The following is a 27720-nucleotide window of genomic DNA, read 5'->3' on the forward strand; positions in this document are numbered from 1 at the left end:
GCTGACTGAAAGAAAAGCTTGCAAATCAAATACTTATTAATGAAAAAGTTTTTTTAAAATTATTTTCTGCCGTTCTTTTTTGTAAATTGCTTGTCTTAAAAATCTTCATTTAGATTGCAAGGACCGATGGAATCAAACCAGATGATGGCAAGACAAACAAAAGAAGCCCGAAACGTTTTTATGCTGCATTACTTCAAATCACAGCTTCGAACACCTTTATTTAAGTGCTTTAACTTTCATGCGGATCATTTATAATTCAAATATTTATATTTTGATCTATAAATGTTGGCGGTCACGTCGTATAGGAAAATCATCTTTAAATAAATTTATTATTTTGTAATTAGCTAAATATATTACTACGAATTTTCGACAACAAATGGCAGCATATTGCATCACTTTTTAAAAAAAGTTTCAATCGCTTTTGGAAATAATTAATTTTGTCAGCATTAAGTAACTGATACGTTATTATGCCTAGAATTCAATAAAAAAAATAAATAAAAGATACGGAAAATCATCATACGAAAGTCTGTGGCATTCGTTCCATCAAGACCACTTTTATTGTTTTGTATGTACAACGTTATAAATAAATTAGAGAAGTAGAAAACTTGTGTAATTTTGCTAAGAAATTATTTAGGAAAATAATCCCTTTATTACTCTAATAATTGTCTGCATCTTTACATACAATTCTCACTAAATTTAGAGAAACCTTTTGAGAAATGTGGACTTTTCGAGGTTTGAAATGTCACATGATTTTCAACATTTTCTGTCTTAACCCTGCTGTTCTGTTCGGGTCCATATGACCCGAAATAAAATTTATACTTTTGTAAAAATGTATAGTACAGGAATATTTTCATGAAAAATTTTGACATCTTTGGTAAATAATATAAATATGTATTGCTAAAGGGATTTAGGTTTATTTCGAAGTCAGTTTATACATAATGTATCGTTCGGGTCAATATGACCCAATGAAAAAAAAAAAAAAATTTTACTCATACACGTTTACTTTTGTTTGGGATAATTCAAAAGAAAAGAATAACAGTAGTTTCTGTAATTTTTCCGTTTTCGAAACCTGTTTTATTGACGTATGTGTTTGGTCACATGACAAGAGAGCGCGTGCAAGGTCCAAAAGTTGATATGATTGGCAGGGGGGCTAAACTCTTTGCCCTTATTGCAACATTTCTTTTTTTCTTTCCTTTTGTATTTCACTTTCTGATATACTGTAAAGAGGTTGTGCTTTGAATGTCAGGGAAAAAATGGCGAATCTGTGAAATTTGAGTCACGCTGATATAGCTAAACTAATAGAAGCTTCTGACAGCGAAGAAGAAGTATCCGAGTATGAAAATCATACAAGTGATGAAATTGAGAGTGACAACGATTTTGATACCGATATTCAACAAATGAACTATGTAGAGAGTATTCAGTCTAAGAATCGTGAAATAATGTGGAAGTTGGATCCGCTGCCACATTCTTCTCAATCAGCAGCTGTTAATATTATAAAAACTACTCCAGGGTCACAAGATATGCAACGACAAGGATATCAGACATAAAAAGTGCATTTGAGGTAGCATTCAATTCTACAATTGAAAACGAAATCATATATATGACTAATATTGAAGGAGAAAAGATTTATGGAAAAAAGTGGAAAAATATCGGAAGTAAAACTTTTCAAACATATATTGGATTATTTTCGTTAGCTGGTGTTTATAAATCATATGAAGAATCAACAAAAAGCTTATGAGATAAAGAAACTGGCAGAAATATATTTCGTGCTACAAATTCCTTCGAAACATTTTGAGCCATATCGAGAGTTATTCCTTTTGTTAATGAATCCACTCGTCAAGAAAGAAGAAATTTGGAGAAATTAGTTGCAATGCGTGATATTTGGGAAAAGTGGATAGAAATTCTACCAAAATTATATTATCCGAAATGAAAATATACTGTAGATGAACAATTAGTAGGATTTCTTGGTCGATGTCCTTTCAAACAGTATATACCAAGTAAGTCATCTAAATAGGGGATTAAAATATGGACTTTATGTGATAATAAAATTTCGTATGTACTGATTACACAAATTTACACTGAAAAAGAACAAGGGGCAAAGCCAGAGAAAAATTAGGGAATACGATCTTATTTATGGGTATTCGGGGCACAATATTACATGGGATAATTTTTTCACATCTTACAACTTAGGGAAACTTCTTCTAAAACGGAAAATGACTATCTTGGCACCATTAGAAAAACTAAATCAGAACTTCCTGAAGAAATGCCAAACAAAGATGTTCACAGCTCATTATTTTATTTTACAGAAGACATTACAGTTGTAAACTACATCCCAAAAAAAGAACAAGAATGTTGTTCTTATGAGCAGTTTGCATCATGACAAAGAAGTTAGCAACAGACTTGACAAAAAAACAAACACCCTTTAATAATCTTAGATTATAATTCAAACTAAAGGGGTTAGGGATACTCTTAATCAACTTTTAAACACATACACTTGTAAAAACAAAAACAAAAACAAAAATAATATCTGGTCCATGATAGTATTCTATAACATGCTTGATATTTCTACATACAATGCATTTGTTCTATGGGCTTCAATATATAGTTAATGGAACGAAAAAAAAAATTGACAAAACGAAGGCTATTTTTGGAAGAACTGGGAAAATCACCCATTTTTTCACACATTGAAGCAAGGCCACACCTACCAAGAAGTGAAGATTCAATAAAAATTGTGAAGCGAATACAGAGAAAAAGGTAAAACGCACCATCAACTTTGCTGAGAATACGTAATTGTGGGTCAATAATACAAGGTGCAAGCTCTATCCATCAAGCACAGACTGCAAAACTAATATGTTATGCTGCAATTGTAAGAATCACATTTGCAAATCTCATATAAAAAATTATTGTTCAAATTGTAAATAAAAGTAAGTTTAAATTTCGTATATTTTTCTGTTATTTTTATAGATGCTTTATATTATTGTAAGCTTCTATTTCAAATATTTTTTCTGCTATTTTTATAGATGTTTTATGTTATTAGATCTATTTTTAAACTTATATTACTATTGTTTGAACCATTTTTTTAAATGGCACCTGTCAATTACTGCAAAAAAGGTTAGTTTTCTGAGTCGGGTCATATTGACCCGAACGCTGCATACGTGAAGCGAATACGAACAGAACAATAGGGTTGGAATCCGTCTAAAGCATGAAGATTCGTCAAAAATACAAAGCCTAATTTTTCAACAAAGGCATTCCTTTCTCTCTCTGTACTTCATACAGCAGAAAGTAATGAAAAAGGTATTTCTATTACTTGTGCTCCAACTATTTCAAACATCATAAAGATTCAGTTTTTACTCGAGACCCACGAAAAGTTAAAGTAACTTTGCTCAGATTTTTTGCAATGCTTCACTGAAAAAGTGAATGCAAAGAAAAGAATTGCTGCAAACATACATGAAGACAAATGTTAAGTAAGCAAAATTAATAGTAACATGTATTCATTGTATTACGATAATAGTTCTCAGCAGGTCTCGAGAGACGCGGGCCGCAATTCGAAACAATTTTCGGTAGTACTGAGTTTCTCGCCAACTTTCATCAAGAATATATATATATATATATATATATATATATATATATATATATATATATATATATATATATATATATATATATAAACTATTTTAAAAAGTATGCTTTTTGGTGTAAAAGGAGCTTGGTGATTTTTTTTTGTTTGTTTTAATTGTTGTTTACTTTTTAGTTGTTAATTATTATTATGTAATCTGAAGAGGAAATATTTTTCTCCATCACACGATGTTACTGGGTATTCAGTATGGAATGATATTGCTAACTTGGAATTAAAATAGAAATAAATTGACATAGATAAATAAATTGACATAAATAATAGACCAGTTCCTAAGTAAACTAAAAAAAATGGAGAAAAAAATATTGTGCATAGTCATCAATACTTATAATAATGATAAATGTGTTTGAATGTGTGTGTGCACTTTAGCACTCCAAAGGCCAGAACGTTTGATATACAGCTCACAAATTTGGCACACGTATACCTTGGTGGTCGGATGAGCTACTTTTTAAAACTTTTTAATGAGAATTTTAATTAATTAAAAACTAACGAAATGTTGGCTTTTTTCCTCATTAACTTGAAAAAAACATTACAGTAAGAAATAGATTTTTACATCATCTTAAAGTCTAAAAAATAATTTTTTTAATTGTAAATTAAGTCGTCTCAATTTTTAATTAGCTGTTCGAAAAAATAATTAAATTATATTTTCCCACAATTTACTTCGCACAAAATGAAAATAAAATTTGAGCTGCACGAGCACATTACGAATGCAAAAGGAAAAGCCTTTTTATCAGTGCGTTGCCATCACGTTGGCAATAACTCAAATTGAAAGATTAAGTTAACTCTTGGTGCAGACTAAACCTAAGAAAGTACAATGTTCAACACGTGTTTGATGGAATGGAATAAATATGAAATGCAATATTTTTTATGCTAAAAAAATAAATGAGAGAAAAAGTTTTCTGTGACATTTTAAGATAGCTATATTATTAATTCAATAATTCAGATTTATTTAAAGCATACATAGTTTAATATATGAAGGATATCCGCTCTAATCAGGGTCCAATAGCTAATTTCTAAAACTTTATTAATTTTTGTATTTGTCCTATACAAAATAATCTAAATGAGATAAATAATCATATTTTATGCAGTTTGAATAAATAAATATTCTGATGAATTAGGATTTTAAAATTTTTATACAGAATTCTTGATTCTTAAGATTTTAATATTTTAAACTAGTCGCCTTTGGTGACTATCTGTTTCGCCAGGATTAATATTCTCTGAAATTTTCAATTAAATATTTATGTTGCTTGGTCTCTTAATAGCTTCTTTAGAAAAATATTTTTGAGATTGAAATTTCGATGGTCATATAACTCGTATTATTATAGAATACTTACGATATTTTGTCCATTGTGTACTATTTATATCTCTAATTTGCAGTCAGCTGAGGTAAGATTTAAACTTGCATTTGAAATGGAAGAGATAAAACTTCAATAAATTCGAAACCTTTTTTGCTGAAACCAAACATATTTTTTAAGAGTATAATTACAGAAAATCGAATCCTTCAGCATTGTCATCTTATATGTAGCACAGAATATTTAAAAAAATAATTTATGTAATATTTCAACGAATTATTCAATAAAATTTCTCTGGCTCATCATAAAGTTCACTTTTACCTTCAAATAAATGAAATGCGGCAAATAATATTTTATTTCAATCAATAAATATACTTCTGAAAACAATTATGAAGATTAAATCTTGTACAGTCCTTCGATCCTATAAATCATATTCAATAAGATTATCTTGACAATCTAACGCTTCAGTCTTCTGCAATCAAGTCTGGCCGGGTTATAAAGCTCTGAAATCATTATTTTAGGACAATCTACAATTTTATTATTTTAGACAATCAGTCTCGGGGAAAATCCAAGCATTGATTGGATATTTTCTTCATGACATCGAAGGAGTGGCTGGTGTGTGCGAAAACGCGTTTGTGTTGCCACCCTATAGGCCTGACCCTCTGACCTATAGCCACCGAATTTAGTACCTTCGGAGGGCGGAAATATGCACCAGCGTGGTGCGATTTTTTTAAAAAAAATTTTAGTAAGAATTTTAATTAATGAATTATTAAGGGAAATTTGGCGCTTTTACGCAATAACTTCTGAAAATATTACAGCACAAAATTAATTTTTATATTATAATAAAGTTCAAAAAATAAGGAATATTGTCAATGATTTACTGTACAAATATTTTTTTCTACATTCAATCTATTTCTGAAAATATTTTTAACAAATTTTCCGCCAATTTATTTTACAAAAAATAAAAATGAATTTATCCTGAGTAAGGCCGTTACGAATGCATGGGAAAAAGGACCTTTTCCAAAGTGTTGCCATCACATTGATAAAAATTCAGATTCAGGGATTAAGTTAACTCTTACAGCAAACTAAACCTAAAAACGTTTCATTTTTAGCATGTGTCTATATGAAATGAAATAAACATAACATATGATATTTTTAGAAAGATAAGTGCGAGAAAACGCTTGCTTTGAACTATTAAAATATATCATTCATTCAATAATTGTGAAGTATTTAAGACAAATATAGTTTCTATATATGCAGGTTATCCACAGAATATTAGAAAGATACATAGTGTAATGAATGAAGGTCATAACGCTTCTATAATAGAGATGATTATCAAAATTTGGATATCAAAAATATTTCGCTGAAGATTCTATTGAGAGACCAAGTGGCATAAAGTATTGAATTGAACCTTTCAGTGGACATTCAATCTTGTGAACCAGCTGCTTCTCTAGGGAGGAGAGTCTCTATTGTTAAAGAAGATGAGTGTGCGTGTACTGCCGTTCTATAGGAACAGCCGTTCGATCTAAAGTTCCCAAATTTGGCAGAAATAAGCTTTGGGGGATAGAAATGTGCGCCTCGGTTTGATATTTAAAAAATTTTAATTAAAAGTTAATCAACATTTTTATGTGTTTCCACCATAACTCTTGAAAATATTATAAGGGTAAAATTATTTTTATATCAACATAAAGTCAAACAAAATACTTTTCCCATGATACCAATTTTTAAAGTATAATTTTTTTTTTTTCTGTATTCATTAAATATTTTTAAAAATGTTTTGAGCCTTTTTACAGCTTTATCTTTCATTTTTGAAATGAAACGCAACTCGTTTTCATTGTTGCTTCTGATATTTCACTTTCTTTATTCAAATTGTTGACGATCCAGATAGGAAGAATCGGCTCATTTTGCCATCTTAAGGAGATTTCTGTTTAAAGCATGTTTCTGATGAATATTTTCAAATTGGATTGAATGAAAGATTTAACTTTAGAAAGGAGGGATGGTGAAAAAAGTTTTTAAAAAGATTTTAGTTTGAAATACCGCTGCTCTTTCTTGTGATATAGTTTGATGTGTAGATAGAAAATGAGGGAAATGCATAACACAATGAATGGAACGGTGTAAAACTTCTGAAGTAGCATGAGTTCTTTAACTGTCGGTATTTGAAGTTCAAAAACATTGTGCTGCAAGCCATCAAAACCGTTGCTCAAAATATTTAATTAAAATTTTTACCAACCATTTATCCAAAGGCAGCTATTAAAACTTAATTTAGACCACATAAGAAGCTATTGGGCAAATTTCAACAAATAGGGTGATGAATTGGATTAAAGAGTTTTTGTAATCACAATAAATTTTCTCAAATTGTGAAATAAAATGGAGCTTAATGACCCTCATATTCCTTTTGCACATACATTTTTTCTGTAATACACTTTGATTTTATGACAGTAATTACCTAAAACCTGGGAAATAAGAATAACAAATGAAACAATGGCGTAGCTAGGGTGAGGCACGCAAAGTAAGTGTCTTAGACGCCATTATCAGGAGAAGCAAAATTGTGAAACAACTTGATTGAATTTTTAAAAAAAGTGCTTTTTCTTTTACTTTCATTCCCCAGATCTTTTAAAAAAAAAAAAAAAACTTTTTTTTTTCTCTTTCTCTCTTATTTTAATATTTCTGTATATTCAGTTTTCTCGATTCATTTACAAAAACCAAACTAATATTTAAGTTCAGTGCACAAATGTTATTTTTTGACATGAATAAGCGAGTCGTGCACTTCGAGAATACTTTTCCGATTAATAAGCAAAGGCAGATGCATCTCCAATGTTATTCACGAACTTAGTTAGTGTTCGATTAGTCTCAACTCGGATTTGGCATAAATAAGGTTATGTTTCTGCTCGCCAAACAAAGCAAAGGAGCAGTTAGCGTTCTGGAATGCTCAATGGATTATTTAGAATGGCTTCAATCTCAAATGAATAAGAAGAACCGGGAGTAAATTCCATCAATAATGAAAGTAACAGAAATTATAACCGAAAAAAAAATCATGCGAGGATAAAATAACCAGCTATTAAAGGGATACTTTGCTGTTTTTTGAATCAAGAATGAATATATTTCGTTGTAAAATCGTATTAGAACAGCGAAGAAAACCACCTTGCCATCACCCCTATAATATTTGGACGATGCCTTGCAAACGTTTCTTTTAAAAAATCCTTTGAAATGCATTAATTTGAAAAAAAAATGCACTTGAAATATCCGGAAGCTTGCTTTTCATCCATTTAAATTTTTTAAAAAATAACTCAGCAATTGATGCCATAATCATTAAAAATATAAAAAAAAATAGGATTAAAATAAGAAATTATTTGAACTTAAATATAATATATATTAGATGAATCTGTAATACAGACTGTTATTTCATCTGCATAATACTATGCCATAAAAAGTTATTTTAAAACTTAAAAATCATTTAGTTTTTAATTAAATTTCTCGTTTCTTGTTCAGGAAATATTTTATATTTTAATAGTTTGAACAACTAAAAAAGAGTTACATGAGAAATTTGAACAGTTAATTGCGTGAAAATTTTGCTATATTAGAAAAGCATTCCTATTGGTGAGAGCCAGAATATGCTTGCTGAAGGCACCTGGTGCTGATGATCTTGGGCACCTCCTCTGAAATAATCAACATAATGTGCATCTCTGTCTGTCAATCATTACGTTTTAAAATATAATTTCAAATGCTTTTACACATTTTAATTACATTTTTGTTAACAATTGTCTTTAAAACTGTTATATTACTTAATATTCATAAATAGTTTAATTAATCTGTTTGAATAATTAAGATGCATTGACTAGCTGAAACACCACGCTAGTTCAAAATGTTTTTACATTCAATTGTTTAAGCTTAGCTTCAATTCCCAGAGCGAATAATTTTTTTTTTCTCTTTTCTTTCTTTCTTTTTTTCGGTGGGGGGGGGGAGGGGAGGAGAGGAGGATATGAGACTTTAAAAAAATTGAGAAGGAAAATACCAAATCCTTATTTTCCCTGAGAAACATTTTATGTCTATGCTTCTCTAAAATGGAATTAAAACCTCTCTTGTACATAAGAATGGATATTCATCTTTTAATGGCAATCGAAATTTGATTATTATATAAAGAAGGCATGTCTTTTCCCTACATAATTTCTTAATAACAGAGGAATTAAAATGGCATTTAAATCACGGCAGATGCCTGGTATCCAATACTTTAATCCCTGTTTCTGGAAATAAAAAACTTCTACGGTTAATCGAGGGCTTAGGGGGTCATGGTGTTAAATTTCTTTGTAGGCACTTAAGTATATCACTCAAATGTAATCATTCATTTTAACTTGTTAATAATAATGCCTTAAAATAACATAATTTTCGACATTTTTTAAATTATTGTTTCTGTGATTTTATTAATAACTATAATAGTAGTTAATTTTTTCTATTGGTTAATTAACTTTTTATAATTATTAAGACACTTGAATCTCCAAAATTTTATTTTTAATCTTAAATATGCGTATAAAATCTTTATATGAAGAAATTAATCATTCGTTGAAAAAAAAGTAAAAAAATGTAATTGAATCTATCCTAACAAAATTACTTTGTACATTACAATTGAATAAATAATTGCAATCTTAATTTCATTATTAAGAAGTAACAAAATCAAAACGAGAACAAATTTAATTCTAAATATTGTAGTGATATAAAGCATAATAAAATAATTGCGTTTTTTTAGCCTCCCCCCTTTTAATTCGAAGCCTTTGATACTTGCCAACAGCATCTTATTCACACTGCTTAGCTGTGTGAATTTCGTAAACTAAACTCGCCGCTACTGAAGTAACACGCTGCGTCTGGTGGAGCTCCTAAAAACCGCCTGACTCGATTATCTTAGCCGTTTCGAACCATAATAGCCTCGGATATTCTAAAATCAGTTTAATATAGACACATTTTTAAATCACGACTTATTTTCTTTGAACAAGGTTTTCCAAAATAGTTCATTTGAAATTATAAAAATAAATCTGCATTAATATTTTAATAAATTCTTTTATTAATTAAAGATAATCAATAAATTTTTTATCTGTATTATTAAAATTGATTCTGAGCAGCGCAAATGTTACCGGTTCTTGCTATTTCCCTTGCCTTTTCTAATAAGTTACCCAATCTAACAATATGGATTCCTGCTCAATGACGCATACCTTTCAAACATTCATACAGCAGCATTTTTTTTTCTTAAAAATTCATAAAATTTGTTCAAATTATTGAAATGGTTCAGAATTGAACAGCATTTTTTTTTCTCTCTTTCTACATAACTTTTTGAATTTTTTTCAAGGATGTCTTCCGAAAATGACTCTCGATGAGATCGTTCCTGGTGTCAACATTGGCACTCTTGTCTGAAAAATCCATTGGTTTTGTTTAAAATATGGGAAACTTCTATTTTCTGGTACTGGTTTGATTAGTAGAGGCCTGAATGGATAATTGAGGCTGTATTATATTTATAGTTCGAACTTAGGATAGAGCGACCCGCAAAATAGAATTTTAAATCTCGCGACGCCCCTGTGAATGAAGTCTCCGATGGACTCTGGTCGAATATTGTTAGTTCCTGGGTTAAGTTTAAATCTGCCACAAGAATTCGTTCTTAAAGGTTATTTTAAGAGCGAATCCTTGTGGAGCCTTGCGTAAGTCTCGAGTTTTTTACGAACCTGAGATTTGCAAATCAGCAAGAACGCCTCCATCAATTATTTGTTTTTAGAATAAGAAACATAGGGCATTGGGTATTCGAAGATTAAATGTGATAAAATGCCTTACTGATAATTTGTACTACAATTCTATTAACTTAAATCTCAGAATTAATACAAAAAAAAATTAAGCAATTGAACTTTTGTCTTATTATTTCTTTCTTAAATTAACAATCTCTGTCAACCTAAGTTCTTTAAAATATATTTTCATTGTAATGCTTCGTTACTGATTAAATAAATTGAAAAACTTCAAAACTCGCACATTTTTTTAAAGCACTTAAAGGTAATAAATATCAACTACAAAAAATATATTGAGTGCCATAGAGAATCATTATTTGATTATATATATTAATTAAATTATATTAATTAACATACAAATATTTAGAAATAACATCAAAAGAAATGCAAATTTTGTAGATATAAAATCAATCTTAGTTATATAATATTTATTTAAAATACTCTAATTGATTTATGATCGGTTTAAAAATTCAAACTATAGTTTTAATGTTATCCGTACAGAATTTTATTTCTAGCAACAACCATCATTTCTTTTTAAACTTTAACTTAGAATCCGTACTAAAAATTACAGGTCATAATTGAATGCATTTATATTATTTTCATTGTATCCATTTCTCACACCACTTTACAATATCGATTTCAAATCAACAAGCGGCAACAAACTCATATGCTTCATAACACATGACATATGCAATTACTTCCCCTCAACTTCACGACCTCGATGTATCCTAGGGATCTTCTCTACCTTCTAGATTCTCCTCCCTTTAGCCTGCTGCTTTCTACTGTCTTTCGTTCTTCCCTGGATGGCAAGCGAAGGAGCTCTTCATGAGATGTCGCCGATCGATTGGCTTCTTGCTTCTAACAGATAGCTAAAAATCCCTTGTGTTGACAGTGCGTGATGACCCATTAGGTGCATGGTACACTACTGTCTGTCCACGACAAGAATACTGCTAGACATTCGTCTATGTTTACGGCGGGCGCTATAGAAACAGGTTGCGGTAGGGATGATCCATTTTCAATGGGTGGAATCGGAAAGAAGTCTGGGGGGGGGTATTCTTTTTCTTGGCGTCAATGTGAAGCGATAACAGAAAATCTATTGCTCATTCGTCTTCTCGCTTTAATCGCAGTTGCACGTATCTTTATATTCGCTTAACTTATTTCTTTTATATTTTATTAATCTTTTCTTTGGTTAATATTAACTGCATTTTATTATTTAATATTTTTTTTTTTGTCTCGTAAATTTTGACATCCTTTAAAATGCCTTTTCGATTTAAGAAAGGAGAGACTTTAAAATCACAATCACGTAAAATTGTGCATAATGTTGCAGAGTTCTGCTCCGAAGAAGCTGCAGCAAAATCTTTGAAGGTTCCTCTTCCACAAGCCATGAAAAGAGCTGCTCAGGCGACTGGAGTGTCGGAAGGCACTATTAGGAAAATTAAAAATGAAGTTTCGACACTGGACAAAACGGAAGTTTTGAGTACTCCTGGAAAGCACCGTAAAAGGCCTATTGACCGAAATTGTGAAATTGACGACTTCGACAAATGTGTTATTCGTCAAACAGTTCAAGATTTTTACGTCCAGCAAAAGAAAGTGCCTTCTTTAAGAAAATTACTTCCCGTATTGAGAGAGAAGTTGAATTTTCATTGGAATAAGGAATCATGGAGGAAAGTTTTGCATTCAATGAATTTTCGCTGGAAGAAATGCGCGAATAAAAGAAAATTTCTCATCGAAAGACCTGATATTGTGTTTTGGAGAAACAACTACTTGCGAAAAATGAGGCAGTACAGAAAAAGTAAATGCCAGATAGTTTTCATTGATGAAACGTGGGTCGACAGTAATCTAACATTTAGAAAATGCTGGCAAAGTGATACAATTTCAGGAGCCGAAATAAATGTAAATTCCAAAAATCGATTGATCATTGTGCATGCTGGCTCGTCCACGGGATTTATTCCTGGCGCTCAATTAATTTACAAAGCGTCAACTAAAACTGGTGATTATCATGGCCAAATGAATTATGAAAATTTTGAGAAATGGGTGTTGGAAAAACTCATTCCAAATTTGCGCCCAAAAAGTGTCGTGTGCATGGACAATGCTCCATATCACACAAAAGTTGCAAATCCGACACCTACCAAATACAGTACGAAGAAAGAAATGACCGATTGGCTGATTAATAACGGAATAGAATGCGATATGAAAATGAGGAAAGCGGAACTGTATTCGCTAATTGATAGGAATCGCCCTAAAGAAATCATATATAAAATTGACAGCATAATAAAAGAAAATGGGCATTATGTCTTGCGACTTCCCCCCTACCATTGCGATTTAAATGCGATTGAATACGTTTGGTCTTCAGTCAAAAGACTCATCAAAGAGAGAAATATAACAGGAGACTTAAGTTTAGAAAACTTACAGAATCTGTTGTTCGATGCTTTGGGCGGAGTGTCTTCCAAGGAATGGGAGGCTCATTGCCGTCATGTGGAAAAACTTGAAAATTCTTATTGGGAAAAAGATGGAATTTTAGAGGAAGTAGTAGACGAACTGGTAGTTCAAATTGGAAGTACTGAATCGGATTCCGATTCAGAAGAAACGAAATCATGTGACAGTGATTCAGAATTTTTTTAAGAAACTACACAACTGTCACTCGATCTCTGCTAGTTTTGTCATTTTAAAATAATATAGTTTTGCATTCTTTTAATCATAATTAATATATTTTATAAATAAAAAGTGAGTTTTAAAATTGCTTTTTTATTTCTTTTCGATTATTCAATTATAGATTATAGCAGAATGGAATTGTATTTAGTCTAATACATTTTGTTTCTGATACATTGTTATTATTTTCTATTTTTTTCATTAATGTGTTCTTGATTTCTACCATTCATGTTTGTGTTAATAATCAAAAGTTTCAGTTTAACATAGTTTTGATTGTCCTTATTTTTTAAGGTCTGTTTTATTTATTTATTTTGCAGATTTTACTAAATTTAAAGCATGAAATTTAGTTAGTTAATTGCTGATTAATTAATTTTTATAATTGATATGATAATACTTTAAATTGTAGAAAGTGAAACGAAGAAAGAAACAATAGATTCTAATATTTATCAGGAAATAATAGAATATTTTAGCATGAAGTTACTATGGGCTAAATTAAGATAAAACCTTGGAAATTAATTAAATTGAAATTAGAGTTTAAAATATCATTATATATATACTTTTATAGCTTTTTCTGGATCAAAAACTTTTATTTAATGTTATAAACTGAAATTTAATAAAATAATTATCGTAAATTAGAATTTAACTTTTTAGCATAAATAAGATCGCCTTTTGAATTGATCGATATATGGAACTGGAAAATATAGAAATCCATTTCAGATTATATTTATAAAAAAAATGCACAGTTCAAACTTTTAAAGCAAATTATACTCAGCTGTTTGTATAAGTAAAATTAATTGATCATTCATTTTGAATTTTTTATTTGAAAAGTGTATTGAAAATTTATTAAAAAAAAGTTCTTGCAGGGAACTTTGAGTTCCATTATTTTTTAAACAAGTATATTTCACAATTCAGTATTTTATTTTCATCGAAATTATTGAGTAATTTCCTTAAATCTACAGGTATAATTAATTTAGTTATCTACTATCACAATCATTGTCAAGATAAAAAAAAAAAAATGAGGAGGGGAAAAAAACCCCGTTGTTTTAACCTTTTGCTCTTAGTGTTAAATAATAATTATGAGAAATTGTATTTATAGTTTAAAAAAAAAAAGAATTACTTTGAAATTCAAAATAGTGATTCTATTATGCTATATGAAAATATTTAGAGATTAAAACGATTTAATTTCTTTTCTAGAATTGAATGAGTATATGCAATTATTAAGAAGTAATTCTATTAAATTTTTATCGCTAAATATTATTCAACTATATAATGGTATGAAAAAATATTATATTATAGGTAGCGCATTACATTTTTTTCAATAAAATAAAGAAAAATAGTCATTTATTGAGACTTGTTGTCTCGCCTCTCTGTAGTTTCAATAGCTTTCCTTCTTAACTAGGATTCCAAGAATCTAAAAATTGTATGCACGTTAATGTGAGTTAGAAGGATTAAAGTATTTAACGAGATTCCTTTCTACTCGGGTGCACTGATTGTGATAGTAAAACGGTAGAAGATATGTACGGTATTGATAGGTTTTGAATAGAACGGTATTGATAGGCTTTGAATAGAAATGTGAAGAATTTTCAACCCCGAAATGATAAAATGCATGCAGGAATTATGATCCTTTATTGCTTCGAGGATACATTGAAAGGAAAAGCTCATTTATCACTCTTACTTGAATTGACAGCTCGTGAGAAAAATTTTTCTTTGAAATAATTGTATTTCTTTTTCAAGCCGGGGGAAATGAATAAATGGTAATCTGGAATACAAAAACAAACTTTTACCGCGTTTTTCGTAGAATAATGTAAAGCGATATTGGGCTTATTTAGTTGGGTTCCTTTAAATCTGGGACATCTGGCACGTGCATGAATGAACACTTGAATTATCTTCAAATTCAGAATACTTTTACATATAAACTTTGCGAAATTAATTATGCTGTAAAAAGCTTGTGCATATTGAAAATAAGTTACAAATCACAGTTTGATTTTTAAAAATCTGAAAATTGATAGTGTGGTAATCGTTAATTTTGTGTTTCGGGAAATAGTATATACATCAGAAAAATAAATATAAATTTGGAAAGGTTTCAAACCTATTTAACAATGAGCATTTTACTTTAAAACAAAATAAAAGCACTTTTATAAAATTTATGAAATAAGTACGATTAATTATGTTAAATTAGATTACCTCGCGTTTGCTGCGGAGAATTTGATATTAATAACTTATATAAATTTAGAGCAAATGAAATGAAGACGATTAATGTTTTGTCATGCATGATTTTACTTCTTAATTTTTTTTTTTCTTCTTGTGTAGTCGTTAGACATACAAATATTTATTCAGTTTTTCTATTTGATTTGTTTTGTTCTTTGCATACATATGACAGGAATGCCGGATATTTTCAATATTCCGAGTATGCAAATGATTTTCAGCTGAGTGAATTATTTTTTTAAATTTGTTTTCAAGAATTAAATGCAATAATACCAAATATCGCCACTTTGGCGCTAAACGTGCCAATGTAAGAAACTTGAATGAATTTCTACCTCTGCGAAATGAACTCTTCCTACAGTAACCTGTTTCTATAACGCCCGCCGTAAACATAGACGAATGTCTAGCAGTATTCTTGTCGTGGACAGACAGTACTGGTCCCCGGAGTAGCAACGATTCGGCCAGTATCCTGATCCCGTCACAAGAATCGAATTCTAAAAACTGCCCAATTTGGCTTCAAGGAGAAGGAATACAGAAATTAAAAGCCACTAAAAGTATACGTTGAAGCATGGAAGCTCACTCAGCCTACTGTTGTCCCTTCTTTTGCAACCGTACTTAAGCAAAATAAGTTCGCACAAACAACTAAAAAGTTCACTAAAGCTGATATAATTATTACAGGTCAGTTTTACACTTCATCTGAAATATCAGTCTCACTACTTACGAGTGAGAAGATTTGCATTGTTTCATGTCCGCCCCCCCCCCCCCAAAAAAAAAAAACAAAGTCCAACCAGAGTACTGGTATCCAATCAAATGAAAATGCAGCTCAATCCCAGATGACAGGTTTGAATAAATAGACTCGTGTTTCAAACGGCTTATTTGTCCAGGACATATGAAATGCACGGCCTCTGTGAACCCAACGTCAGAATCAATGTCACCCGGACCTTCAGTACCCAACGTTACAGAACCGGATTATCTCATTGATGACGGTCCTGACGGAACTATTGCTGACATTCACCACGGCAGTTGCATAGAGCAGTCATCCCAATCAGAAGATCATAGATGACATCAAGATTTTATCAAAGATCTGCTCCTAAATTTTAAAAGAAATATAGAAGGGAAAAAAGTTGATATTTAATTTTAAAAATTTCAGAATCTTTTATATATACTATTTGTCATCGTTTTTACTAGTTCTATATTAGATTTTTCGTATTCTTCGTTTACTTTTAGTCTTGATGTTTTCGTACCATTGACATTAACACTGATTGACAATTCAAAGAAAGGGCCATGATTTTAATTTTTAAATTTATCCTTTTTGAAGTGCGTTTTTAATCCAATGCACCCTCTAATATAGCCATATGTCTATCGAAGTAGGGTCAAGTACTGCTCTAGCGCCAAAAGCCTCACCCAACCAACCATCTGTCATTACTTGCATTGTAAATATGCAGCTTTTAAATATGATATACACACTCTTTATTTAGTATGAAATCCTTCTTCAATTGAAATTAAACAATCTATTCAAAATGCAGTGACACCGAACTCATTAGCTTCACTACATTGACAGTCACTTTTCAAATGAATTGTTTCCTCGTAATTTTAATTTGACTAAATTCATTTAAATACATCAATGCTCTCTGGCAAAATTTTAAAAGTTAGCTCGCCTGCACGAAATTCCCATCTTGTTTAAGTGGAGCTGGATTTCATGTGCATTTGTCTTTGTGAAAGACTGATCGGTATCAGTCAAATACTGATATTCTCCTGCACCACGTTCATTTGGTGTGATTACGAAATATTTACTAAATATCTCTTTTCACTTTCGCTGGCAAATGCCAACATTTCACAAATAAGCATTAGGATTAAGAATTTCACGTGGATTTTAAACGCGTATCGGCGACCTTACTCCAGCCTCGGGCCTTCCGTCTTCTTAACGTTTTGCCCCAAAAGTTTTGCAATTGAATAGACTAAGAAAGATTTCATTTTAAAACTCTCTCAACATGATACACTCACACAAAATAATCGATTTCATTCATTAATACCTAATCTTAATATATTCCAACAACCGTGATAGCAATTTCTTGCCAAAAGTCACCCATGCAGACAATTGCAAACATAACACAGAAGTAAAGTTCAAGCGTAGACACTTGGGATTTTTTTTTTTTTTTTTTTAATTTTGTGACGAAGGAAGAATGACAAATGAAGGAGCTCCAGGAATCTCTTGCAACTGACAAATCATTTATTTCTACATATTTCTTCTATTTGTCACATTGTTAACAATAACCCCTGCATTCCTTCTTAACCAATAAATAAAAGTTCAGGAATTCGAATGTGTTCTTCAACCTTTTACGGATAAAAATGCAAGAAAGAAATTAAAAGAAATACAATTAAACTGTCACTTATTAAAGGTTTTTTAGTAAATGAGCTATTTTTACCTTTTTGTATATTGAGATTTATAAAAAAAATAGTTGCGAAAATATATTAAAGAAACTTTTGTATTATAAAAAAAGACTACTATCGCAAAATATATACAAAAAAATATATTAAATCTTGTGACAAAGAACATCCACAAATATATTTATAATTGAAACAGATGATTTAGATCAAAAATATTTATCGGAATACACCGAGAAAACTTTTAATTTGAAGTCAATTTCAATGAAATCGTGTACTGCGAAAAAATACATAACCAAATAATAATATTTAAAAAGTGAAACAAAACTTAATGAAAATGTTATGAATAAAAACGAGGAATGTCTGAATGTGGAATTTTATAGAAAATCGAACATCAGAAAAAATCAGGATTTCTTGCTTTTGTGAAGTTACCGACTTGGTGGATCTCAATTTAATCTTCAATTATCTTAATTTGGATAAACTTCTTTCTGCACTTGCCACATAAACTTATTGAGTGAGTAAAATGTTTATCATTTTCCAGAAATTTGCTCCAGATTATTTTTGTAAATCTGACGAAACATCTCGAAACTTTTAAATTTGACGAGAGAAAAGAATCTAAATAAGGAAATAGGCATTCAGTCTTCAATCAGTTTTTCATGAAGAAGCTTCGCTTTTTATTCTATTCACTAGCTGTCTCTGACGAACAGCAGAAATAATGCTCGTTCAAATTTTCAAATCAATATTTTATGTAACTTACTATCTTAACGGATTTTACAGCACAATATTTTTAACTTCAAATTTTGACACTCATATAGCTCATACTATTATAGAATCCTTGCATCTTTCTTTTATTCTCTTTATTTCCTGTTACATCCCCAAAAATTTGAACTTTAAATCGAAACAGAAACGGTTAAACTTCAATAGATACAAGAACTTTTTTGCTGAAACTACTCGTGTTTTTTTAAAAATATGAGTACAGAAAAGAGAATCGTTCAGTCCTGAAGTCTTATGTGTACAGAATAATTTATAATTTATGCAACATCCCAAAGAATTATTCAAAAAAAAATTTCACCGATTTATCACAAAATTCCTTCGATTTTAATTTCAAAAGAATGAAATGACATAAATAATAATATTTTACTTTGTTTCAGTCAATAAATGTATTTCTTAAAAAAATAACGAAGTCTTCATTCGATACAGTTCTTCCATATGCTGGATCCTGATAGTAGAGCAGTCTTGGCAGCCATCTTTCAAATCAAGAAACGTCTCAGTCTTCTTCGAACACATCTGACTGAGCCATAAATGACATTATTTTAGGACAATCAGCTTTGGGGAAATGCCAGGAGCTGATAAGTTATTGTCCTCGAGAAGATCAATGGAATAATCTGAAATCCCTTGTTATTATAAATTGTGATATTTAGACACTCATGGTTCAAATAAATTTTTGTGGGAAAGATGGACTTTTTCAGTATTGTCTCAAGAATATTTTATTAAATATGACTCATTTCACCGAGTGTCTATATAAAAATTTAAAACTACACAAAATATAATTATTTACTTTACTCAGAAGCAGTTTTATTATTAGATGTGCCTACCTGTTAATAAAGATTCAGAAATGAGCTGTTGGGTCCCGATTTGAATGAATATCCTGTACATACTGAAATAACACAGAATTATTAAATTAATAGTACAAATATTTTTAAAATTTGTAGAAACTTTTCTTTTATATTTATTTTTCAAGAAACTGTCATGTTTATTGTATTACATGCAGGCACGTGCAAGCAATTATACTTTTCTGGGTTTAATTCGTAGTAAGATTTAATTTAATCTTTTATTTTGAGCTGATGGCTACACATTTACAATTTTTTTTTTCTACGCAAGCATAAAAAGCTCGTGCAGGTTGAATTTTGTTTGTGTGAAATATATTGTTAGGAAATATACTTAAAATATTTTTTATCGAAAAAATACTATATGGAAAAATAATAGGTATCTTTGAAAAAATAATAAATTTTTTTTTAATATGATGTAAAAATTATTTTGTGTCCCAACATTCTCGATAAAAAACGAAAAAATTTAATTTAATTTTTAATTACATAAAATTCTAATTAATTTTTTTAATAAAACCATTCCGGGATGACATTCTGATCCTCTAAAGCATGTATGTGCCAAGTTTTGGCAGGTCCAATCGTGCAGCTTGTAAAGAGCCGATACATCCATTATTGTTATAAGAGGATTCGCTTAATACTTTTTATTTGCTGAAATTGCTTAGGTTGATATAATGGATTATAGATGCTTTTTCAGAAGGATCTCAATAATTTTTTCTTGAGCCTTAGATACTTCTACAAATAATTTCTAAATATTAAGCAGTGTGGCTTTATGCTCAGAAATTTCAACTTTGAATGACTCTTATCAAATCAATAAACTCGCTTTTTTTCTCTGAGATTCGGTTACTGACCTTGATGTTATATCTGAGGAAGAATTTGATTTTTTACGTCATACTGATGGTATAAAGCGTATTAAAAAAGCTCAAAAGCGTATTAAAAACTCATCTATCGCAGACTGAAAGTTAGAGGATTTTCTTATCAGCTTCTTTGAAAATATTATATTTCAGTATTTTTGGACATAATCTTGAATAATGTAAATTCAGGATCCTTATCATAAAAATAAAATAGAAATTCTATAGCAGATACCAACTAAATCCTATTTTTTTTTTATTTTACAAAACTAATCATTCTTATTTACATAACGTATCTCCATCTTATCTCTGTAGTACTTTTATCATTCCTAGTTTGAGATCCTATCAAAATCTTTCAAGAGCTTTTTTTTCTTCTCTTTCTTGTTTCGTAAAGTCACTAATATTATGATTGATTATAAAGACATGCAACATGTTTTCATTTTGTTGCATAAACCAGAACTTTTAGAAACAACCACTTACCTGAGAATATGTTTTTCTGATTTAAGTACATATGTTCCAAAAATATTATAAAATTTCAACAAGTTTCCTAAAGAACTTAATACTTTAATATGCTCTTTGGCACTTTTAAAATGACTTACGATTTTAAATTCGTAATGCGTTTTTAATGTTTATATGAATATTTTATATGACATTTAAATTCTTACCATATTTTTTAGAATATTTTTAAAGTTTAATATTTGCAGCATTTATTCTTTGTTTGGTATTCACTCTGCAACTAGAATTTTTTAATATTGTTAGTTTTCTTTAAACAAATAAAAAAAGAAGCTCATGCACCCATTAGCATTTTGTCTATTAGCTCTCGCCAAATTCTCCAATAAATTTATGAATTTGCAAGTCCTTAAAAAGGAATGCGTATGTGCTGAAGACAACATGTTGCATTAGAACTGTTGGCGCTTTTTAATTGAAAGAATAAAATCAACTATAAATTTTTTGTTTACAAACATATATGAAATACATAGAATGAAAGATTGGGATATATTCTTCTAATTGAATTGACTTCCAATAGAAGATTCCACATTAACATGAGTAGAGACAGTCATCGTAAGTTACACCCCTCCAATTTAAGTTTGGACTGCACTGCCCTTCTTGCAGCCATTGCTTGTAATGCTGTTTGATCCATTGCCTATAATTACTTCATTTTTACCTTGTGTTTTCTTAAGTAACGCAGTTCCACTCCTTACGTTAAAATTGGAGCTTTTATATACTTTATTTTTCTTTATTTCTTTAACTTTACATGATTTATTCAGTAGCAGCTTTTTATTTCATTCGCTTCTATCTCATTCTTCGTCATTCATTATTAAAGTTAGTTAGATACCGAAGGTGTCCAAAATAAATTGAAACGCGTCTTAATTCTTAAGTGAAGACAATTGAGAATTTTAAATAGCAAAAGTGAATAAAACAAGATAGGAAATAAAATTACGTTAATAAAATATTCCCCCCACTAATTTTTTTAAAAATTCACTTTTTTCATTATTTTAAGATTTTCACTGGACCAGAGTTTTCCGAATTTTTTTTAACCACTGTCTCCTTTAAAAAACATATTCCAATACTTTTTCTCCCATTTAGTTGTGGCAATTATTAAAATATTGCTGCGTAATATCTATAACTAACTTATCTGTCCATATTTTAAGAATCAAAAGTAGAATTAAAAACGTAATCGAATGTAGTAAAATATTATTTATTAAAAATTTGAAAATAAACAGAAGATCAATCAGAAATTAAAAAAACAACAACAACATAACGAGATAATTGATGTTCTTAGAGTTTTAACAATTTTTTAATGCCCGGTGGCAATTTCATTCAAATTGTCGCCAACTGCAAAGTTCAGTGATGTGTAGCCCATTTCTTTCCTTAAGCATTTGCACCACAACTCCTCTCAGAACTCAGATTTAGATAAAAGGGGCCTAAATGGCCCCTCTTATTTGATTGAGAATGCGTGGTATTGGAGAGAAACAGCACCTGAGTCCTTTACTTACCCCCGTCCCCGAAGGACTTTATTGAAATAACAAAAATTTACCATAATGTAAATAAATTGACTGATGCATATAAAAAAAAAAAGAAAATTTTCTTAGACATTAACAAGCTTTTAAACTGAACCCACGCTTAGCAAGTTCTACGAAGAAAAAGCAATTAGAAATGTCCATCCTCTTGCACGCAATTCAAAGCAGAAAACTGGTATTGGTTTTTGAAGCCAAAAATCTTGGTTTCTGTTTTTGGATTTTACTTTTAGTTTTTCGTTATGTATGAGTTCTCTTTTAAATTTGATTATTCTGTGCTGTCTGTATTTATGAGAGGATCTGAAACCCCAACTCGATATATTCATGTAAACTGATATGCGAATATACTTGGAGCCATAGTATACAATTAGGTGTGTTAGAGGGGAACATTTTTCCTTTTGATACAATTGGATCATTACAAATCGTCTCATGCATGCCTCATTAAAATGTACAAAATTTTAATGGAAGATAGAAGATAGAAGGTTACTTAAATTATTTTTCCTTATTATTTTAAAAAGGTTTTCTACTAGCGAAAAGGAGACCTGCAGGAATTGACGATGACATTCTTTATATGGACATTATTTTTACAGGTATGAAATAAAACTGTTCTGAGAATCATCTAAATGAAGTTTTCTACGGATAGAAATCAAGCGATGCAATGAATTTACTTTCAAATCTTAGGAATGCGATGCAAAGAGAGCCACCGTGAATCACTTTCGTCATCAAATCATTCTCTTCTTTCGCTCCACTGCGGTGACGTAACGAGGGTAACAGGTGCTCGGGATAAACGGTGAATTTTGTCGCCCCCCCCCCTCTCATTATCAGTGGTTTAGTAACTATAGGTGCCATGGCATTATTTCTTTCGTTCCTTCGTGATATCTTCATTTCAAAGAATGATCTAAAAGCACTAATGTTTTATTCTGATGACGCCCCATAAGCCTGGCGCCCGAAGTGTCTGTACCGTCTGCTTTGTTCAACTGCAATGCTCTTCTAATATTGTGCACATGAACATTTTATTGCTGCAGTCATCGATTGTCTTCAGCTTAAGGACAAAGACATTTATTGGAAAAGTTGTGTAAATCAGTATTCGTCGTCGGTCCCGTAAGTAAAGGTAAGAAAAAGTTCATAACCAGTGTTCGACTCTTCAGTAAAAGTCAAGCAAAATCAAACAAAGCATCTGTGGAGGTTCTGTTATTATAGTGGCTATTTTCCTGTCAGCTCACGGTAAATCAAACTTTTCATTCTGAAATTTGTTACATTTATACTCCAATATGCAAGCTTATTAGTGCACTGAAAATACATGTATCATTAACATGACAATATTTTTAATATAATATACTTTCTGTTCATTGCTTGCTATATGATGCGATTACTTTTACAGAAGCTCTAAAAGAAAGAGCTAGTAAGTTTTTGCATAATGTACCTCCTGTGTATTAGATGCTGTCTAGGAAAAAAATATGTAATACACAAGAGATAATTTTGTTAAAAGTCTAAAATTTTATTTAGACTTTTAAATAGTTAAAAATGGATTTGACATTTCAACGCTCTTCCTTGATAACTTCGGAGCATACTATCATGCAAGAGCAATTTTTACACCAATTTGAATTTTTTTGAAATTGGCTTTTGAACTGTAGCAGTTTATTTGCATGCAATTTTTTCTTTCATTTTAATAAATCTTCAAAATCTGTTTCAAACACAAGTTGTAACGATGAGTTTCACCGCAATAATTCTTGTAGCTGCTGTTTTTTCTGTCCACTGCGTGGTGTTGAAGTAGTTACGCAGAGCAGAAGCGGAAACGAAATAATCCGACACATTATCACGCTGCGATGCTTCGGTCTAAAGATTCGAGAGTTCTGTAAGTAGGATAATGAAAGTAGGATAACTGTACCAATGGAAAAAGGAGATTCAGGCTAGGAACCCTTTTCATTTTCCAGTTCTGGTTGAAATAAATAATTAGTGTTGAAACAAATACATCCTAAAAGAATGAGATGTCTTAGAAACACGTGTTTCTTCTTCTTTAAGCCATTACTATTTAGCTACAAAATAATATGCTTCCTTAGAAAATGAGGAAAAGGATGAAACAAAAAAGTGCGTAAACAAAATATTTGTATTCTTCTGATTTGTTTTTCATCGTGAGAATCAAATCATTCACAACAATTTAATAGCTAATCTACTTCTCCCGCTGCACATCTGTACGATTAGGAAGCATTGAATCACGTGAATTGCCCGCCGGTGTAATGTTGTATGGACTCTACGCGGATTAGGACTAACCGTGTATAAGAAGAACTAAGAACTAAATAACCAACTTTTCTGCTCCGATATTCTTCCACGTCGCCTTCAAACTTTTAATGGTGGATTGATTTAAATTTTAAGAGCAAAATAGAACAAAGTAATAATTAAACTTATTCACTGAAACCGGCAATAGTAGCCTCCACAAAATTTCCCTGCATCCTTTCTAATTCCCCCTTCCCACACCTCACATAAAATTGTGGCCATAAACGGTGTAACATTCCCCGTTTCCCAGTACTGATAAGACATTGTGTTGTACTGATTCATTGTGTCGTCGCTGTTACTAAACTCCTCGAGATAGCCAGATGGTGGATCTTTTCACCTGGGTGGTCTCGCATCTGTTCATTAGCGACTACAATGAAAGACAACACATGGAATTCCTCGTCCCAGAGGTATTGTAGTACCTTCAAAGAGAAAGGGGTGTCCAAACATCTGAATGCTAGATGTTTCTCTTTGTGAAAGGACCTTCCCATGACCCACTGGCGCCACTGAGAGAGCGTATGGCTGAACCCCGATTAGCCGAAGGAGAGCTCAAATGACCAATGTAAATTAAGAGGCGGAGATTGTCGCCGAAATAAAGCGCGGAGATTTTTTTTGGAGAGGAGAAAAGAAACGAATTGCAGGAACTGTTGGACTACACCCAAGAGTTCGGAGTCTGAGAAACTACCCCTGGAATGGTCGTGTTGACGAGATAAAGAACTGAGTTTCAAGAAAAACCTTCGATTTTGACTGTTGTACCTCCTACTACATGTGTAAATAACTATTTATTTAACCAATATTAGAACAAGTTGTTCTTTGTATATATAGAGCTGTAAAATAAAGAATTGTTGGAAATTGTGCTTCGTTATTTGATCAGTCTAGATCAGAACTTTACAACGGCTTGAGAGAGCTCATATTTTTACTTTCAGATTTTTTCGCACATAAGGGTTCTATGTTTGGCAGCATGGTAAAGAAAATTTTGTACTTCTATGTTATTCATTGCATGCCATTGCTGAACAATAGTTGAAAAAGAGCTTATTCATGCGGGATTTGTGGGGATTTCTTTCGATCAGTCATTGGGATAGTGTTAATGCACAAATATCAGAAAATAGAATACATATATTTTGGATGCCTTTTTTCTGAGCGATAGCAACTAAAATTTGACATAGAAGGGCAACTGAAGTCATAAAATAATATAACAAATTTCTCTAATTTATTTTTTATTTAATTATAAATTTGTTTATTTATTATCATTTATTTTATTTTATTTTGTTTATTAATATTTCATTATTATTTAATTTATTTTGTTATCGCGTAAAAATATAAAATGCGAGCGGATAGATGGTCAATGTCTTCACGGATGTGTTTCTGAATTTGATGTGGATCTATGCTTTAGATGTTATTTCTGCCTAGCACATTTTAAACGTCTGCGTGGATAAGAACCCGTGCCGTGCATTCGAACAGCCGGAAAGGCAGACTTCCTTTAAAGGAATTTAGTTCAAAATTTGATTTAAAAAAATCTGCAAATTCGGCCTCAAGACGAAATTTGCATCAAACTTCATCCATCTAGCTTAAAGCGTTTCGGAGTTATCGTGTTCGCAGGCATCTGCAATTTCATACCTAATTCCAAAAATACATTCCAGGATGTCTGAAACAAGAAATTCGCCAACATTTTGAATTTTTGGAAAATTGCAACGCTTTTTTATATGCAAGAAAAAAAAATACTTAACATGCGACACATTTGGACGAATGTTACGGACAGGTACGAGAGAGTTTGTGTGTCGGCAATTAGACTAGGTTAAGCTGCAATGCAAGCAGAAGGTGTCTCCGAGGAAATGCGAAGAGAAACATATTTGTGTGATGGGTTTCCGTTTGCACAGCTTGGTCTTAAGTGAAGGAATCGCGCACTGGACGGGTGTTTTGGAAGAACGGGCCTTGCGGTTGAGGAAAAGTTAAATATTACTCATCAAGAGGTGCTGCCGTTATCGATTTATTTTTGTACTTACTGAAATAATAATTTCAGCTTCGAATAACATTCATTGATTGTAATAGAGTATTGCATTACGATATCACAGCTTTTTTTCCCCCACTAATGTTATTCGACATTTCAAATACAGAGACCTTAGGTAACTCGCCTTTAAGTGTGATGATACTGTACTATTCTTAGGTTAGCGAAAGATATAAGGTATACAAAACTAATACAATTCAAAAATGTCATACAACTCGTTATCAATTCTCGAATTCGTAATCAGCACTCGTAACTTCCTCGACCTCGCACATTTTTGATCAAGTGATGCAGTTTGAACCCGATGCAGAGTATAAGTTCCTAGTCTGCCTTTAGTCTCAGAGACACTGTTGAAATGCCTTCATGTTTTTTAATAGGCAATTTCTAATTACTACCTGGGGAAAAAATATTTCTAACGCACTTTTTTTTAACCTTTCCTTTCAATTTCCTATTGAAATGAGAGATGGATGGGATTTTCTATGAATAAATAAATGTATTTTTCTACTCGGAGTAAATTGGTAGCTCGCGAACAGAATTTTTATTCGTAAAATAAATTGAATACAAATAAAAATTAAACCTGGAACATGAATAAAATTTTCGGAATATAACGATTTAAGAAATGGGCTCATAAAGAAAATAATTATATTTCTTAACTAGCCGCCTTTGGCGACCAGCCGGTTCGCCAGTATTACCGCTCGCTAAAATTCTCAATTAAATATTTTAAGTAACTGGTCTCTTAATAGATTCTCAAACAAAACATTTTTAATCTTCAAATTTTGATAGTCATACCAAACTTATACTGTTGTTTAGATCGTTTCGTTCAATTTACTATATATATTTTGCTAATTTGTTGTCATTTCCGGTAAAACTTCAACTTTAAGTGGAAATGATGAAATTGCAATTAATATATATTTTTTAATAAAACCAAGTGTTTTATTTTATTTATCATCTTTATTGCTATTTATTTATTATTATTATTACTGAATATGAGTATTGTAAACAGAATCGCTCGGTATTTAAGTCTTATGTGAACTACAAAATATTTTTCATAAT

General features: G+C 30.9%; 1 protein-coding gene across 1 annotated transcript; it reads left to right on the top strand.

The window, feature by feature from the left end:
- The first annotated feature begins 11942 nt into the window (after positions 1 to 11942).
- Positions 11943 to 13307, top strand: LOC129983899 (uncharacterized). The gene has a single exon (XM_056093591.1). It carries the CDS (start codon positions 11943 to 11945, stop codon positions 13305 to 13307), a length of 1365 nt encoding a protein of 454 aa, XP_055949566.1.
- Positions 13308 to 27720: the final 14413 nt, after the last annotated feature.

The sequence above is a fragment of the Argiope bruennichi genome, chromosome 9 (assembly GCF_947563725.1).
Source record: "Argiope bruennichi chromosome 9, qqArgBrue1.1, whole genome shotgun sequence".
NCBI lineage: Eukaryota > Metazoa > Arthropoda > Arachnida > Araneae > Araneidae > Argiope > Argiope bruennichi.